At 36.9% G+C, this 17772-nt stretch overlaps 2 protein-coding genes across 2 annotated transcripts; one reads left to right on the top strand and one right to left on the bottom strand.

Moving 5' to 3' along the window:
- The first annotated feature begins 480 nt into the window (after positions 1 to 480).
- On the top strand, positions 481 to 4666 carry LOC140814544 (subtilisin-like protease SBT4.3). The gene is made up of 10 exons (XM_073173565.1): positions 481 to 564; positions 637 to 725; positions 1114 to 1211; positions 1306 to 1446; positions 1537 to 1636; positions 1742 to 2255; positions 2341 to 2669; positions 2811 to 2922; positions 3213 to 3426; positions 3868 to 4666. The coding sequence occupies exons 1-10, from the start codon at positions 481 to 483 to the stop codon at positions 4524 to 4526; spliced, it is 2340 nt and encodes a 779-aa protein (XP_073029666.1). The 3' UTR covers positions 4527 to 4666.
- A 7262-nt stretch (positions 4667 to 11928) lies between these two features.
- Positions 11929 to 13006, bottom strand: LOC140815592 (uncharacterized). Its single transcript, XM_073174668.1, has 3 exons — positions 13003 to 13006; positions 12365 to 12842; positions 11929 to 12301 (listed from the first exon to the last, which is right to left on the bottom strand). The coding sequence occupies exons 1-3, from the start codon at positions 13004 to 13006 to the stop codon at positions 11929 to 11931; spliced, it is 855 nt and encodes a 284-aa protein (XP_073030769.1).
- Positions 13007 to 17772: the final 4766 nt, after the last annotated feature.

Here is a 17772-nt window from a genome sequence, read left to right on the forward strand (position 1 = left end):
GGTTGAATAGGTGAGAACTTAACCAAAATCATGGTTTTGATTCTCCCTACCAAGACTTCTCGGGAAGCTAGTGTGATTTTCACATGTTACTACGTTAATTCTGAGATGTATCCAAATTATATCGAAAATAACGACTATAAGTTCGATGGTCGTGAAAAAAGAGAGGTCAATGAAATTTATATGAGGACATACAGAGAAGGAGAAGAATATAAATTTAACATATTTCTTTTTTTGGTTCGAAAACAAACCGTAATTTTCAAAAACCATTGTTCTATTTTTTAAAATTTTGCCTGTCAGTGTCACCTAAGATGTTCTTTTACTTGGTACTATGAAAACCAAGGCAACAACATTCTGAGAAACACAAAGCTGCCAGCTGCCAACAAAATAATCATCTGAGAAAACAATTTGCAAAGCTGTCCTATATAAACTTGAATCCTCAAAACATGAGACATCAGTTTGAGGTGATCGAATTGAATCAAAATGGCGAGAATCGCTATATTTTCGTTGCTATATCCTTTTCTGTTTTCATATCTAGTACTGAACTGCCACTGCCAAGAGAGAAAGGTATGTGAAGAACTAATCCGTTTTTTCGGTTATTTTTTCCCGAAATCCTGAAGCATGGCGTCATTTATGCAGCTTCATGTCGTCTACATGGGAGATCGGCCTCACGGGGATGTATCGATTGCTTCAAAGCATTATGCCATGCTGCATAAAGTGATTGGAAGGTTGATGTAGTAAACTCAGTAGAAATGACAATATTGTTGACACTAAATAAACAAAATTCAGGAGTATGATCATTCTTAATAAGTTTCTCTTGAAAATATGAACACAGTTTGAGATTTGGGTGAGCTAAAACAACACGATCGAGGCTTCATTCTGCATGTCTAAAGATGGTAACATAGATAAATCAGAGCTCATCCTTCACAGGATAACAGCTAGAACTCTCTCAAAAGTCGCTTAGTTCGATTTTTTACAACAGTAGTAAACACCATCTGTCTCCCTATTGGTATATAACAAAAGAAAGGTTGAGTGAAAACAGCCTAAGTTTTCATCTCATCCGAATGTAATATTAAATACAGTGAGCAGGTACCTGATATTGATTCATTAATGCAGAGCTTCATTAGCCAAAGACTCATTGGTATACAGTTATGGGCGAAGCTTCGATGGATTTGCAGCCAAGTTGACAGATGCGGAAGCCAAGAGGATTTCAGGTTAGTCAATCACTGATAAGTAAATAACAAAAGGTTAACAAGTGTTTCTATGACTATGGTTCTGATAGAAAACAACATAAATATACGAGTGCAGAGATGGAAGGAGTTGTTTCGGTGAACCCAAACCATGTGTACAAACTTCATACTACGAGGTCATGGGACTTCATGAATCTCACTTTAAAGAATGTAGGAAGTCCTAAAGAATCAGATGTTATCATTGGACTCCTCGACACTGGTAAATATTAGTCCTCAAAACTAAAATTATATGTTATAAAAAGGATGTGGTGCAATGTCTTTTTAATATCTTATGTTTTCGCTTCTATAGGAATTTGGCCCGAGCATCCGAGTTTCAATGACACTGGTTTTGGCTCTCCACCAGCCAAATGGAAGGGAACTTGCACAGGACAAAACTTTACCTGCAACAAGTGAGTATAACATTCATATCTGAAATATTGAAAAAGAGGATAAACATTTTTATGTGTTTCTAATGAATCCTGATATTGAAAAAATTCTTACTTTAATCGTTGCAGCAAGATAATCGGAGCACGATACTACAACAGTGATAATTCTTCTGACATCTCAGATATTCAATCTCCAAGAGATTCAGAAGGGCATGGTACCCACACTGCATCAACTGCCGGAGGCGTTGAGGTGGCCGGAGCTAGCTACTTTGGTCTAGCAGAAGGTATTGCAAGAGGTGGCGTACCGAATTCTAGAATAGCAGTGTATAAAGTCTGCTGGGCATCTGGATGCAGTTATGCAGACATTCTTAAAGCATTCGACGATGCAATTGCTGATGGAGTTGATATCATATCAGTTTCCTTAGGATCATCTTGGCCATCTGACTATTTTGATGATCCTATTGCCATTGGATCATTCCATGCCATGACAAACGGAATCTTAACCTCAAATTCAGCGGGAAATTCGGGTCCAGATCCTGTAACTGTTTCTAACTTTGCACCATGGTCACTCACTGTGGCTGCAAGTTCCATTGACAGAAAGTTTGTAGCCAGAATGGAACTTGGAAACGGCCAAATCTTAACGGTAAGCAAAGATAACTTGTGCTGAGATCATTCAACAACTATTATCTTTTTATTCTCATTTTGCATTTGAACTCAAATAAATAAAGGGTATCATCATCAATGCTTTTGATCTCAATGGAACTTCGTATCCTTTGATATGGGGCGGAGATGGTGCAAACTATACCATTGGATCGAGTCCTGATATTGCAAGGTATTGCATCAATGGTGCCATGAGCACTGACAAAGTAGCCGGAAAAATCGTCTTTTGTGAGGCACTGGCGGATGGCTCTGCAATTCTTGCAGCTAATGGTATTGGCACCATTATGTCGGATGTACTTGTAGTCAATCCCGATGTCGCATTCAGCTGGCCGTTACCAGCTACATTGATAAGCTCCGAAGATGGCAAAACCGTATTGGATTACATAAGAAGCACCGAGTAAGTGATTCTTAATTCTTCACAAGATCCGGAATGCGATATTTCTCAATAAATAAGTCATAAAAATGTTGTTATTACAGTTTTTGATTTCTTTATATTATCGATGAAGCTAATGACTTCATGAAGCATCTCTTCTTACAGGATCCCAACAGCAACCATATTCTTCAGTGATGCCTGGAAAGATGTGATGGCTCCAAAGGTTGTTTCATTCTCTTCCAGAGGACCGAGTGCCATCAGTCCAGACATTCTCAAGGTGATCAACAAATTAAATTTCCTTAACCAATATCTCCAATCAAGTTATGGTAATACATGTATATTAAGGATTTGTCATTATTCCTTTTTTTTTGGTTTTTGGAAGTGGGATGGTTTTCTGCCCACATGTACCCGACCATGTTTGAACTCTAATTTTGCTTGAGAACTTTAGCCAAAGAATCATGGTCGAATACAGATACCATAAATATTTATTAAGCTCCTACATTTGGCCCGTGGTTTTCCGATGTGGGGACTGGTTTTGTTCTAACACTTGCTCCATTCTATAATCAGCCTGATATAACCGCACCTGGTGTAGATATTCTTGCTGGTTGGTCACCATTGGCACCATCCACCGTCTACTATGGCGATACCAGAAGCACACTCTTCAATATCATTTCAGGCACATCCATGTCTTGCCCTCATGCAAGTGGTGCTGCAGCATTTGTTAAAGCTGCTCACCCCAACTGGTCTCCAGCTGCAATTAAATCTGCACTCATGACAACAGGTGCAGACATTCTCTTCCTTAGCCTTTGAATATCTTCGCAAAATAAATACTTACAGATTTTCAATGTCCTGAAAACATTCTACGTGAAAATAGTTAGAGTTTTATAACGATCATTGTCAATCTTCAAAATGCCGAGATTCTCCCTTTTGTCATATATGACTACCTCTATGGCATAGCAATCACAAAATAAAGTTTCAGCCGTCTTGTGATATATAAAAGATTTATATTGCATTTTGACCAGCTATATTTATTGGTATAATTGACAAATGCTCAATATTTCGGTCTTATTAGAGACGCCGCCTGTGTGAACATGCATAACCTATACTTCTCATCTTACTATTACTTCTAGACTTCCTTAAAAGAACTTAAAGATCATTACTTTGATGATAACTTTGTTCATCATATTGATAATCTTCTTTACCACTCGTCATCAACGATTAGCACATGTGATGGACCCTAGCAAACATGAAGATCTTGAATTTTCTTATGGCTCTGGCCAAATCAACCCTGTTGCTGCGAGGGATCCTGGACTAGTATTTGATGCATCTGAGAGAGATTACGTCAACTTCCTGTGTAAACAAGGCTACAACGCCTCCACTCTAAGCCTTGTAACTGGGGATAATAGCACCTGTAACAACATAGCACCTGGACGAGGCTGGGATCTCAACTATCCATCATTCTCCCTCTATGTAAAAGATGGCGAGAAGATCAGTGCCACCTTCACGAGAACAGTGACAAATGTTGGTGCAGCAAACTCCAGTTACACTGCTACACTGGACATGCCACCACTATTCAGTGTCACAGTGGAACCATCAGTCCTCGTTTTCTCAGATATCGGAGAGTCAAAGACTTTCACAGTTAATGTAACAGGTCCCGTGATTTCCCAGAGGCCAATCACGTCAGGTTCGATCAAGTGGATGGATGGAAATCACGTGGTCCGGACACCACTAGTTGTCTACAACTACTTACCGGGTGCACCTTACAACCTCGACTTGGAACAAGCACACTCCATGACTAGGGAAAGCCTTGCTTTCAGGCATTCTACTGTGTATCAGAAAAGTGGTATGGGACATAACAGAGCTCATCCACAGTTTCTTTAGTTAAAGAACTGATATATCATAGTGTAGCATCAAGATTTTGCTACCACTTCTTACTTATGAGGCTAATAATTATATCTTTATCCGAAATACGTCCTGGCGATACCATTCCAAGGAATCAGTTGTTTGAATGCTTAGAATGAATGCAGTTGAAAATAAGATCAGGCAATCTAAATATTTCGTTGATTATTTTGTTTTTTTTTCATGATCACTCTGTTTTTTGTCCAATGAATTTGACTGAGCGTGTAAATGTGGCTAACCATGTCATATTTCTACACTTGTGCAAGTACAAAAATTCTTGATACTTTGTACTTTATATAGAGAACTTTGTCCATGCTATGTGATCTTTTCAAGCCAAAATAATAAATATTTGATTCTATCCAACAATAACAAAGTCAAAACCAAGGTCTAAAAGTGTGGAATCTATATCTATATATCTATCTATATTAGCTATAAAAGTGTGTATAATCTACATTGTTTTCCGATTGTGTATTGATAAGAATACCCTTCGTGCAAACTTTAACAAAATAAAACTTATGATTATTGTAATGTAAAGATAAAAATAATATGACGTAAATGCATCATAATTATTAATAATTAATTGACATTTAGAGTCTTATAATTTCACCATTATAAACTTTCTTACCATGAGAAAAGCACTCTGGATTGGTTTGAAAGGTTTGAAACCGGAAGAAGCAGGGTTATCTACAGTAAGTTCCCCACTTGGTTCTCCAAGCCTGTTTTGCCTAAGTATACTCCTCGAACTTGGTACAAGGTAACATCATGCACTTTCATTTGTTGATGTTAAACTTATTCACGTTAAGAGATTGAAAATCTCCTTGTGGCCTTGGTCATTGTTGGATTAATATAACGTCTAAAGCTCGTGTAGGGTCCAGTGTGTGTTGAATTTCAAGCTTAAATTATTTTAAATTGACAATGAAATGTGAAATGACATGTAAAGTTGTAAAATATTTAACTATATTCAATCGAGCAAATTTTCATGATAAATAAATGAAATTTAGAAGTTACATTTTTTTGCATTTGAAATCCATAAATTTCAGACTAAGATCGTTCAAATGAATTACGATTCACAATCCCCTCCTCTTTCTCATACTACCAATTCATGCATCTTGCACAATAATGCATAAAATACATATTAAAGTGAAAGAAAGTAGATTATTAAACAAAGAATAATTGGAAAAATTGAAAAAAATTAAAGGAAATTAAATATTTCAAAAATCGAAATAAATTACAGGAAATTAAAACTTTCAGATAAAATAGAAAAAATTACAACTCATCTATTGCTTAAAATATAATTGAAAGCTAATTAAATAGAGCTAAGGTTGTTTTAGGTGTAATTGGAAAAATTGAAATAAGATGCCACCACACTGTTGATTACTAGCATCGTTATTTTCTTTGTCGTTGATTTTCTTAAATATTTTATTTTATATGAATGTGTGTGTCAGTGTGTATGCTGTTAAATTCTTAATATATTGTATGTTCATGACTTCTTTAAGATAATTAATTATCAAATTAATTACATAGAAATGAAAGCCAATTTTGAAAAGACTTGTCAAATTATACGAAAGATTTAAATACATTTGATATAATTAATAGGCAGGTTTAAGAGAGTCTCATGAAAAATCAAGAAATTTGGGATTATTGGTTTGAACACAATGCTAGAACATTATGACCAACATATCGGTTGATTTCATCTTACATGTAGGGGTACTACACACATGATAGAATCAAGGGCCCAAATTTAGCCACACATACACGTGGTCCAATAATTTTTTTAAAATCAACATCCAAATCATGTGGAGACAGTGCCCCTAGGTTATCGACTTAACCCAACATATCTAGCCGGGAATTAGATATTCATGCAGATGCAAATATGTACAGAAAATGAAATGGGGATTTCAGGACTTGTTCAAGCGAGAAGAGAAAAATGGCAAATTAAATAGGAACCAAGGCACATTTAATTACAATTCTACTGAACAATTATGGCAAAAAAACTGCATCTTAACATTAGCAAATGAAGAAATGGAGACTGTCGATGTCCATGTAAATTCACGAAAATTCTTTGAGTCAATTTACTGAACATCAATTTTGGCCTGAAATCCATCCATACCTGCATAAATATATGTGAAGAATAATTTTAAAAAAAAAATTGTAGCAAAATAATAATAAAGAGTCCCACAATTTTGGATCTTGAATATGACTTATTTTCAATTTCAAGATCATACTTATCAGTTTGTTGATGTAATTGGTAGAAAAACATCAACATCTTATTCTAAGAGGTATTTATTATCTCTTGATTGCTTAGTTCAAATCCTTTTATGTCTTTCTATATGTATTATTCTGTTTAATTCATTTATACTTACTATGATAGAGTATATCATTGAAAGTTCTTATCATGAATATTCATCCATCTTTTTCCAAACAGCATGTTGTTTGGCGTGACGGCTGGATTAGAAACACAACAACTTCTTCACCATAAAGTACGATATGAAGGTGAAACGTTTTAAAATGTTTATTTGGTTTATCGATACAATTTACGATTATATCCTATGATAATTGCCAGAGTCGTACCTGTGTTGAATGAGGTCCGAAGCAAAAATTGAAAAACGGGCCCTTTTGTAGCAGTAATACATATAAAATTCAATTTGTAAATAACAAATATACTAATAAATACATAAATATACCAAAACCAATGTATTACATCAATACGAACTCAACAAAATATTTAAAATAATTATATAAATACTACTCGTCTAGCTGTTTTATAGGCAAAAATATTTATCAAATATGTCTAATCCAATTGTCGGACCATTTTTTTCTCAAAACAATCTGTATCACATGGAAAAAAAAAATTATAGTTTTTTAATTTGCATAAATTAAAGACAAGTATATTTTGAACCAAATCACCAATCACTTGCAATTTTTAATTTCTAAAATAATAAAAAAAACAAATTAACAAGCGTCAAACTAAAATATCCTTACACTTTTAGTCTCTATAAATTCAAATGGTTCCCAATACGAAGGAAAAAAATCCAACATAATAAAGAACCTAAATATTTCCAAATTTTAGTAAATTGCAGAAACTATAAAATCAAATAATTCCTTGAGTCGAAATAACAAACCAAAAATCAAAGCATAAATAAATCCCAAAAACAACAAATTTCATTTTTCAACCGTCCACTCATTGAAGCTCTATTCACAATTCATTTTATTTTATTAGGCTATCTCTTGATTAATTACACAAGTCGTACATAAAATTTATACCAAACTCATAATTCAATTATAACAAATTAAAGAATTTAAATCATATGATGCGTGCTTTAGTTATATATTTAATTAACATGATCTCTAAGCATATTACAGTGCCCATATCATAAGTAAATTTCATTTTCATTGAGAATCCTTTGGTAGATTAATCTATAAATATAAATATAAATGTGTATTTATTAAAAAGATTTGAAATGGAAATAAAGCATAATTCATTCACAAAATTATTTACCTTCAGTCTTAAGAGAAGTAGGGGACCGTAAAGGCGCAAACTTTATTTGTGGAATGATGACAAGAATTAAGGTTGAGATTTAGAGTGAGTTAGATAATAAATAACATATATATATATGTATATATATAAATTTGGGCCCCTTATGGGGCTGGCCCCTGAGGCAACGGCTTGGTTGGCCTCATTAGAGGTACGGCTCTGATAATTGCCTAAACTTTATACAATTTAAAGATGAGGTGAAAAAGAATAGCTCAGAGAGTTCACGGAAAAAATATAAGACCTTCTCAGTTCAGGAGCGTCGACAATATATTAATAAAGTTTTGGAAAATTGGAAGAAAAAGAAAAGCTAGCGGTTGGTTTCCATCCTACCCACATCTCAAAAAGTGCACAAACAAAATTGTGATGGGTTGCTCAAGGCATTACGAAATCTAGGTATCTATCAACGTCAAATGTAAATTTGTTATCAATAATATATTAAAGATATATTATTAAAGATATATTTGTTATTTAACACTTATATTTATATATTTTTTATTATTGTGGTTAGATGGATCAACACACGAGTCGACATTGCTTCAGCCACATGAGCTACGTCTTATGCATATATGTTGTTATTGTGGTGCTAACAAATTTCAATTTGAGTCTCCAACTTTTTGTTGCGATAATGGCAAAATAAAGCTCGCTGCCACACAAGTGTCACCTGATATGTTTAATTTATTCACTGACTAATAATCAACATAAGCTATGCAATTTCGGAAAAATGTGCGAGCTTACAATAGTATCTTCTCATTTACTTCATTGGGTGTTTAGATTGATAAAGAACTAGCATCTTCGAGCCGAGGGGTTTACACTTTTAGAGCCTTAGGCCAAATATTTCACAACCTTCCATCTTTAGTGCTTAATGAGGGATAATACTCATTTTCGTCCTTATTGTTTACGGCTTTTCCCATTTCAGTACCTCTTCATTATTGATTGCTTAAGTAATCCTTCATGTATTTAAAATCTTCCCGAATTGGTCCCTGTCGTTAACTAGACGTTAATATTAACGTTGACCCACATCATATACATGTCACGCGATCTTTTATTTAAGAAGAGATTCGATTTCTCCCCAAATCAGATTAATTGCCAGCCCCCACGACAACCCTAAATCCCCAAATCAAAGAATCCTAATTCGAAACCCACGGGAAACTGGAAGAAAATTCAGCAATTCCAGATTCAATCTACTACAACATCTGAAATGGTGAAGGCTTTTCATTATTTTCCATGGTTTTGCTGTAGTTTCACGATTAGTATGTTCGTAGCATTCTCATTTTGTGATCTTCTATGAAATTTTGAAGTGGATATGAGTTGATCCTAAATCGTTAATGGAATATATATATGAATGTACTGAATCGTTAATGGAATATATATATATTATATATATATATATATATATATATATATATATATATATATATATATGTGTGTACTGTATCTCAATATTTTGGAGTATAAATTTTGAAGGTGGGTTAGCACTATCTTTCTAATTTGTCAGGCACAGACAGTATGGTATCATAATTATAATACTTGGATTTATTTTATTTGGTGTAGTTTTATGTAATTCTCCTACATATGTATATTTACTTTTTGATTTTTTTGCAAAAAATTTCAACAGATTAGTAGCATGATCACTAATTTAGTGTGTATTTTGTTGACTTTCCTTCGTTTTTGTATGTATGATTATTTTTTCTAAATTTGAAAATTCTATTTTATTGTAGGGAAAAACATATGTTGTATTTGTTGGACGAAAACCTGGTGTTTACGACAATTGGGAGGAGGCTCAAGTGCAAGTGAGTAAATACAATAGAGCTTCTCACAAATCCTATTGCACTAGAGAAGAGGCATTGAAATCATTCGATGTTTATATGAAGAAACAATCTGTTGGAGCTGCAACTTATAACTGTAACGAGGCAAAATGTTCAAGTTCAACATCTAATGGAAGTTCGAGTAGAAAACCAAAAAGAGTATGAATGAATAGCCCACTTAGTAGCGGCTCAAATGGAATTGGAATGTCAAAGTCGCCAAAATGCACTGAAAATGGAAGAGTTATCTACAGAGCTCAAAGAAATAATAGAGTCTCTACACCTTGGTGAAGATAAATAGAGTAGTTATTGCTTATGTTGCACTTGTGTTAAAACTAAATGTGTATTGTGGATAATGGGATTTGAAATAAGAATGCAACAATCTGTCTTTAACATTGACTTGAGTAAGATGTTTAATATTCATCTTGTATTTGCAACTGCGCCCAATTGTTCATTTTCATCTTGTGACCAAATGTACAATTGTGTCCAATGTTTAATATATTGGAAGCATAATTTACTGGAACCTTAAAGCAGAGAAGAACCATTCTTTGGAAGCTTGGCACAATTTACCAGTGGCCATTCATAACAAAAGCAAAGAACCATTCCATGAATAAAAAAGAAGGAAGATGCATATCATTACAAGGAAAAAAGATGTCCACAACCACAAATTCCAGGAAAATAAAAGACAAACAACACAATGATTCCTCAAAACTACTAATTTCATAACCACAACATTCACTTCCACAACCATTAAAATCCAACAAGAAATAAATAACATGTCCACAACCATTAAAATCCAACAAAACAATAACATGTTCTTTTTTGTTTTCTGTGATCATGTCCACAACCACTACTTCGTCAACCACCAGTTCCACTTGATTCTATCGGTGTTTTTTTTCTTTGATCATCCACTGAATCTCTCAAATTAGACACAATTACGAAGTTCCTTCCGCCTTTCACAATGACATGCGTTTGTTTGTTGAGTACTTTACGTACATGAGAAGAAGATACAAAAAAATTGACACATATCCAACTCACAAAAATAAATGTAACAGGTTTAGTTGCACTACATTAACAGATGAGATTTTGTTGGAGCTGCCACTAATTGTTACTCCAGTTGCTCGTTGTCGTATTACCTGAAAACAATCATTTAACACCAAAACTTGTAAAAAAATATCCGTCACTTTAAATGATCATAAATACACAACATATAGTTTGTAACCTGCAGTTTTTTCCTTCTTTTGAATGCTGCCTCAGCACGTTCTGCGCTTTTGTTGGATATGAATCTTTCGCTTTCATTTGACAGTGTGTCGCCCAGTGTAGTCGCACCAAGCTCGGCTTCATTGCATGTTTGTGGTGCAGATTCTATGTCACCTATTAAATGCTAAATATTATCATGCTAAAAATTGAAGTAAGAATTTAAATTAAAACAAAAGTAACTCCACAACATCACCTATATCCATTTCGTTGTAATTTTGTGGTGTTTCGGTTTCACCTATGTCCATTTCATTGTTCTGTTGTGTTTCCCTATCTAAACCACTTGCTTTAGATATGTTGCAACTCCTTCGATTGTGTCCAAACCCACCACATGTCCGACATTTGTTGTTTCGTTTCACACCTTTCAGCTTTGATTGTCTTGAAGCTGGAACTTCATCAGATTGTTGCCTTCTCAACTTTGCTGGCTTACCAACTTTTTCTTTATAAATTGGTGGTAATGGAGGGACTAACTGGCATTCAGGCCACCGGGGTGGTCCATTAATGGGCATGATGGATCGCGAGTAACACTGCTTGTATTTCAAAAAATTATAAAAACGATGTACAGAAGTCTCCAGGTTCTCTTGCTTACACCAAATAGCACAAACAACATGTGGACATGGAATTCCAGTCAAATCCTATTTCCTACAACTGCAACTCATCCTAAACAGGTCAACAGAATGCTGTTGATGTAATCCTATGATCTGAAAATGTGTCTCATCAGCCATCAAAGGACTAAAAGCAGCTGCTTCCTTGCTATTCTTTGCCAAGACAACTTTAATTTTCGGACACATCACACATCCAATTTCTCGGCCTTCTCTATGTTGGTTTGAAACCTAGCCATCAACAAATTTCTCATTGTTTCGAACATTGAGATGATTGGTTTTTCTCTTGCATCTAAAATCATGTTGTTGAAACACTCACACATGTTGTTAAGAAGTATATCACATTTTGGAATTGTGCTGAAGTATTCCTTGGACCAGTGTTGTTCAGGTTTCTTTGCCAACCATATATTGGCATCATGATTAATCTTCTTCAAGTCTTCCATCCGCATTTTGAACTCTTCAACTCTTGTCGCCCTAGCCGCAGCCCAAAGAGCATTTTTTATTGCCACACCTCTAAATCCATCATATTTCATGTTGGTGTACAAATGCCTAACACAAAATCTAATTTCAGCATTTGGAAACAAATTCTCAAATGCAGGAATCAATCATTTTTGCTTATCAGACATGAAGGTCCAACCATCTTCATTCTCGAAGCCAATATCGTTATCCAACAACCGCAGAAACCACATCCAAGTATCCTTTGTCTCTCCTTCCAGCAATGCATAAGCAATAGGAAAAATGTTGTTATTTGGATCTAGGCCAACTGCTGTCAACAACTGTCCACCACTATTGGTTTTCAGAAAACATCCATCAACTCCAACCACAGGTCTACAAGACTCTCTAAAACCGTGTTTACAGGCCGAAAAGCACACATACAGCCTCTGAAATCTTGGCCCATCATCTTCATCAGTCAGTTTCAGAATCACAGAAGCATCTTCATCGGACCTTTTCAGTTCAGCACAATAATTTCTTATTCGGCTAAATTGTTCCGCTATGCTACCATCAACTAGCTTCAATGCTTTTTTGCGACCCAAATAAGCTTGTTTATATGTGAGGGCAACATTCAACGTAGATTTAACCTCTTCTCTAAACTTTCTGGTACCTAACTTAGGATTTGATTTCAATTTATTAACGAAAGTTTCACCTAACCAGCTTGACTTGATGTTTTTGTTCGTAACATTCCAATAGCAGTTTTTGTGCTCAGATTCAAAAGTCTATATCTGCCAGCAACTGTCCTTACTCATTGGTGACACATGAATAACCCATTCACTGTCAAAAAGAGATTTTATTCTAGTCACTTGGATATCAAGACCATCGGCCTTTGCGTGAATTATTCAGTAACAGTCCCATCCGGGGAAGAATTATCAGCTACTTGTGTGGTCAGGGACATCGATCTGGAATTGCACGGCCACCTAGTGTATGCCGACTTGATCGTCTTGCCGATGCCAGAATTCGACATTATTTTGGGAATGGACTGGCTAACCAAGAACAGAGTCCTTATTGAGTTCCAGAAGAGATCAGTGTTAGTAAGACCTTCGGGTGTGGATCAGTTTCTCTTCGAGACAGCTAGATGGAGGAGTTTTCCTCGCATGATTTCTTGCATGCAGGCGCGGAGACTCATTTCCAAGGGGTGTCCGGCCTTCTTGACCAGTATCATTTCAACACCTGACGTACCCACTCCGTCAATATCAGAGGTGCCAGTAGTCAGAGACTTCCCAGACGTCTTTCCTGACGACGTCACAGGTCTTCCACCAGAGAGAGAGGTGAAATTTGCAATCGATCTTATGCCACGCACTGTGCCAATCTCTAAGGGACCATACAGGTTAGCTCCAGCTGAAATGTTAGAACTCAAACAGCAGATTCAGGAGCTTCTAGACAAGAAATTCATTTGCCCTAGTTTCTCACCGTGGGGCGCACCAATGTTTTTTGTGAAAAAGAAAGATGGGAGTATGAGGCTGTGCATCGATTACCGAGAGTTGAACAAGGTAACGATAAAGAACAAGTACCCACTTCCAAGGATCGAAGACTTGTTTGATCAGTTGCAGGGAGCCACGGTGTTCTCTAAGATAGATCTTCGATCAGGGTATCACCAATTGAAGGTGAAAGATGCAGATGTGCACAAGACAACCTTCAGGACTAGATATGGGCATTACGAGTTCTTAGTGATGCCATTCGGACTGACGAATGCTCCAGCAATTTTCATGGACCTCATGAACCGAATATTTCAACCTTACCTTGATCAGTTCGTCATAGTATTTATTGACGACATTCTCATTTACTCGAAGAGCCATGAGGAGCACAACCAACACTTGAGGACAGTTTCATAGGTCTTGAAGAGTCGCAAGTTATTTGCAAAGTTCAGTAAGTGTGAATTTTGGTTGGAGAAAGTAGTGTTTTTGGGTCATATAATATCTAGCAGTGGAATTGAGGTGGATCCAGCCAAGGTGGCAGCCGTTAAGGAATGGGTTGAGCCGAAGAATGCATCAGAGATCCGCAGTTTTCTGGGCTTAGCCGGTTACTACCGTAAGTTTATTCAGGGGTTTTCGTCGATAGCCGTGCCACTCACTTCACTGACCAAGAAGAATACTAAGTTTGTGTAGAGTGATGAATGTCAGAAGAGCTTTGATACTTTGAAACAAGCTCTTATTTCAGCGCCGGTGTTAGCCATGCCAACCGAGCAAGGTGATTTTGTGCTATACACTGATGCATCTAAGCTCGGGTTAGGCGCAGTATTGATGCAGCACGGTCGGGTTATAGCCTATGCCAGTAGGCAGTTGAAAGTGCACGAGAAGAACTACCCGACTCATGATCTTGAGCTAGCCACTGTCGTCTTTGCGCTGAAGATTTGGAGACACTACTTGTATGGAAAGAAGTGTCAGATATTTACCGATCACAAGAGTCTAAAGTATTTCTTGACGCAGAAGGAACTGAACATGAGACAGAGACGGTGGTTAGAGTTGGTGAAAGACTACGACTGCGAGATTAGCTACCATCCGGGGAAAGCTAACGTTGTGGCAGATTCCTTGAGCAGAAAAGTGGCAGTTGTAGCACAGTTGTCAGCACAGAGACCTCTTCAGTCTGAGATTCAGAGGTTTGATTTAGAAGTTTATCGCGAGTGCAGAGCTCCAAGGCTGTCTAATCTGACAGTCCAATCATCCTTGCTAGACCGTATTCGTGCGGGCCAGTCTTCAGACGAGCAGTTGCAGAAGTGGAGGCTGAAGGATGAAGCCAAGGGTAGTGTACTCTACATAGTCTCAGATGGTATTGTGAGATACAGAGGTAGAATGTGGGTGCCTAGTGTTGATTTGATCAGAGATGATATTCTGACATAGGCACACGCATCTCCGTATTCTATTCACCCAGGAGGTACCAAGATGTACAAGGACCTACAGATTTTGTATTAGTGGCCAGGAATGAAGAGAGACATCCGCAGATTTGTGTCTGAATGCCTCACTTGTCAGCAGGTGAAGGCAGAGCATCAGAGGCCAGCAGGATTGGTTAAGCCACTCCCCATCCCGGAGTGGAAATGGAAGAATATTACAATGAACTTTGTGGTTGGTTTGCCAAGGTCAGTCAGGGGATCCAATTCTATTTGGGTTATAGTGGATCGACTCACGAAGTCGGTACACTTCTTGCCAGTGAAGACAACTTTCTCCGTGACGCAGTATGCAGAGGTCTATATCAAGGATATAGTTCGGTTGCATGGAATCCCAGTTTCTATTGTGTCCGACAGGGTCCCGAGGTTTTCATCGTCCTTTTGGAAGAGCTTACATGCAGCCACGGGGACTAAATTGTTTTTCAGTACAGTTTTTCACCGGCAGACAGATGGCCAGTCTGAGCGAGTGATTCAGATTTTGGAGGATTTATTGCGAGCCTGTATGATCGATTTCCAGGGGACTGGGGAATCAAATTTACCTATAGTGGAGTTTACATATAACAACAGTTTCCAAGCATCTATAGGTATGGCCCCCTACGAGGCGTTGTACGGAAGGAAGTGCAGGTCACCAGTTCATTGGGATGAGGTTGGTGAAAGAGAGGAACTTGGTCCGGAGATGTGGTGGTCAAGATTCGAGACAAAATGAAGACCGCCCAGAGTCTCCAAAAGAGTTATGTCGATAAGAGGAGAAGGGACCTCGAATTTGCAGTAGGTGATCACGTTTTTGTAAAGATAGCGCCCATGAAGGGCGTTATGAGGTTTGGGAAAAGAGGCAAGCTGAGTCCAAGGATTATTGGACCTTTTGAGATTCTTGACAGAGTTGGGACACTACCTTATCGTGTTGCCCTTCCGCCAAATCCAGCCGGGGTACACAATGTGTTCCACGTCTCAATGCTAAGGAATTATCTAGCTAATCCTTCGCATGTGTTGAGTTATGAGCCGTTGCAACTTGCTCCAGATCTGTCATATGAGGAAAGACCCGTCCAGATCCTAGACAGGCAGGAGCGGAGACTTCGAAATAAGGTGACTAAGCTAGTCAAAGTCCGGTGGCTAAACCAATCAGTGGAAGAGGCCACTTGGGAGTCAGAGGCTGATATGAGGATTCACTACCCGGAGTTGTTCGGTAAGACTTAATTTCGAGGACGAAATTTTTATAAGTGGGGGAGGAACTGTAGTGCCCAAATTCATTACACGTATAACCCATGCATTTAATTAATTATTAAATTATCTATTAAATTTTAAAATGAGTCTTAGTAGTGCATGATTTATTTAAATGGATTATTTTAAATTAATTATGTTTATGTGATGCACGTTAAAATGTTTTTCAAGTGTCATGTTTCAGGCGATTATTCGAAGCGGGATCGAGGAAAAGACCGGTGACGATGTTGGCAATTTTATTGTGGTATTTTATTTTAAGTTGAGGTTGGGGTATTTTTAAATAATTTATTAAGTTGTTAGTATTTTAAAGCCTAATTTAATTATTAGGTGAATTTTAGAATTTTAAAACTTTTAAAGTCTAGCACATGTACCTCTTTATTTTTAATTAGAGATGGTGTTAAAGTTAGGGAGAGTTAGTATTTTAAATTAGTTGCTAATTATTAATTAAGCAAATTTTACTCTCCCTAATTTACTAAAACACACGCACACACACTTTTACACACACCTGTACACGACTAAACACACACTCACTTCACATTCAGATTTTTATTATTTTTGAGAGAGCAAACCTAGGGTTCTTCATCTAGGAAGCTGCCGCCCCTCTTCTTCGAACTTTCCAACAGCTTTTTTTTAATTTCGTTGCAAGATTTTAGCGCCATGTTCGTCCCGGATCAATCCTCGCGCCATCTCCGCTTCGGTATCGTCGTTTCGGTATTTTTAAATATCAAAGGCACGTATATACTGTTATTTCTGCATCGATCTCGTCATATTATGTGTTGTGTTATTTTTATGCGTAAAAATTCATGTGTGACGTTCGTCGTTTGAGCGGAAATTGGTTTGGATCAGTTTTGAAATAATTTTCGATCGGAAAACTCGTTTTTACAGTATTTTTAAATACTGCGATTTTTTCGATCGTGATTCTAAGAAAACTTTCAACGTGAAAATTGTAGAAATTTTTGATACCTTCGATTTGACAGTAAATTAGAAATATTTGGATAAAAATTGAGTGAGTTATGACGTTTTTCGTGGGACTGCTCAAACTGCGTTTTTCAGAAAATTATGTATTGATGTGTTCTTGAGGTTTTATTGTTGCAGGCTTCGTTGGGAATCGACGGGTGATCGTTTCTGCAACTAGGTATGCTTAATATTATGTTGGGATGTTATTTGATATGTCGCGTAGTGTCGATAGGCACTCGAATGTATTAGAAGTCGTATGAAACGAGTTGGTGTCAAATTTTGAGTTTACGGATTTGTTGCTAGTTTGGAGTGCGTTGACGTTTGAGACATTTTATGGAGTCGAGTATGGATCATAGTGTCCTAGGATGAGTCTCGAGGCGTTGATCACTGTATGTGTAATTGAAATTGGAGAGTATAAGTTTATGAGTCGCGGAGTCCAGTTTGCTCGACGCCCGAGCGGTAACTTTTTGCCGCCCGAGCG

Source organism: Primulina eburnea, chromosome 15 (genome assembly GCF_022965805.1).
Source record: "Primulina eburnea isolate SZY01 chromosome 15, ASM2296580v1, whole genome shotgun sequence".
Lineage (NCBI taxonomy): Eukaryota > Viridiplantae > Streptophyta > Magnoliopsida > Lamiales > Gesneriaceae > Primulina > Primulina eburnea.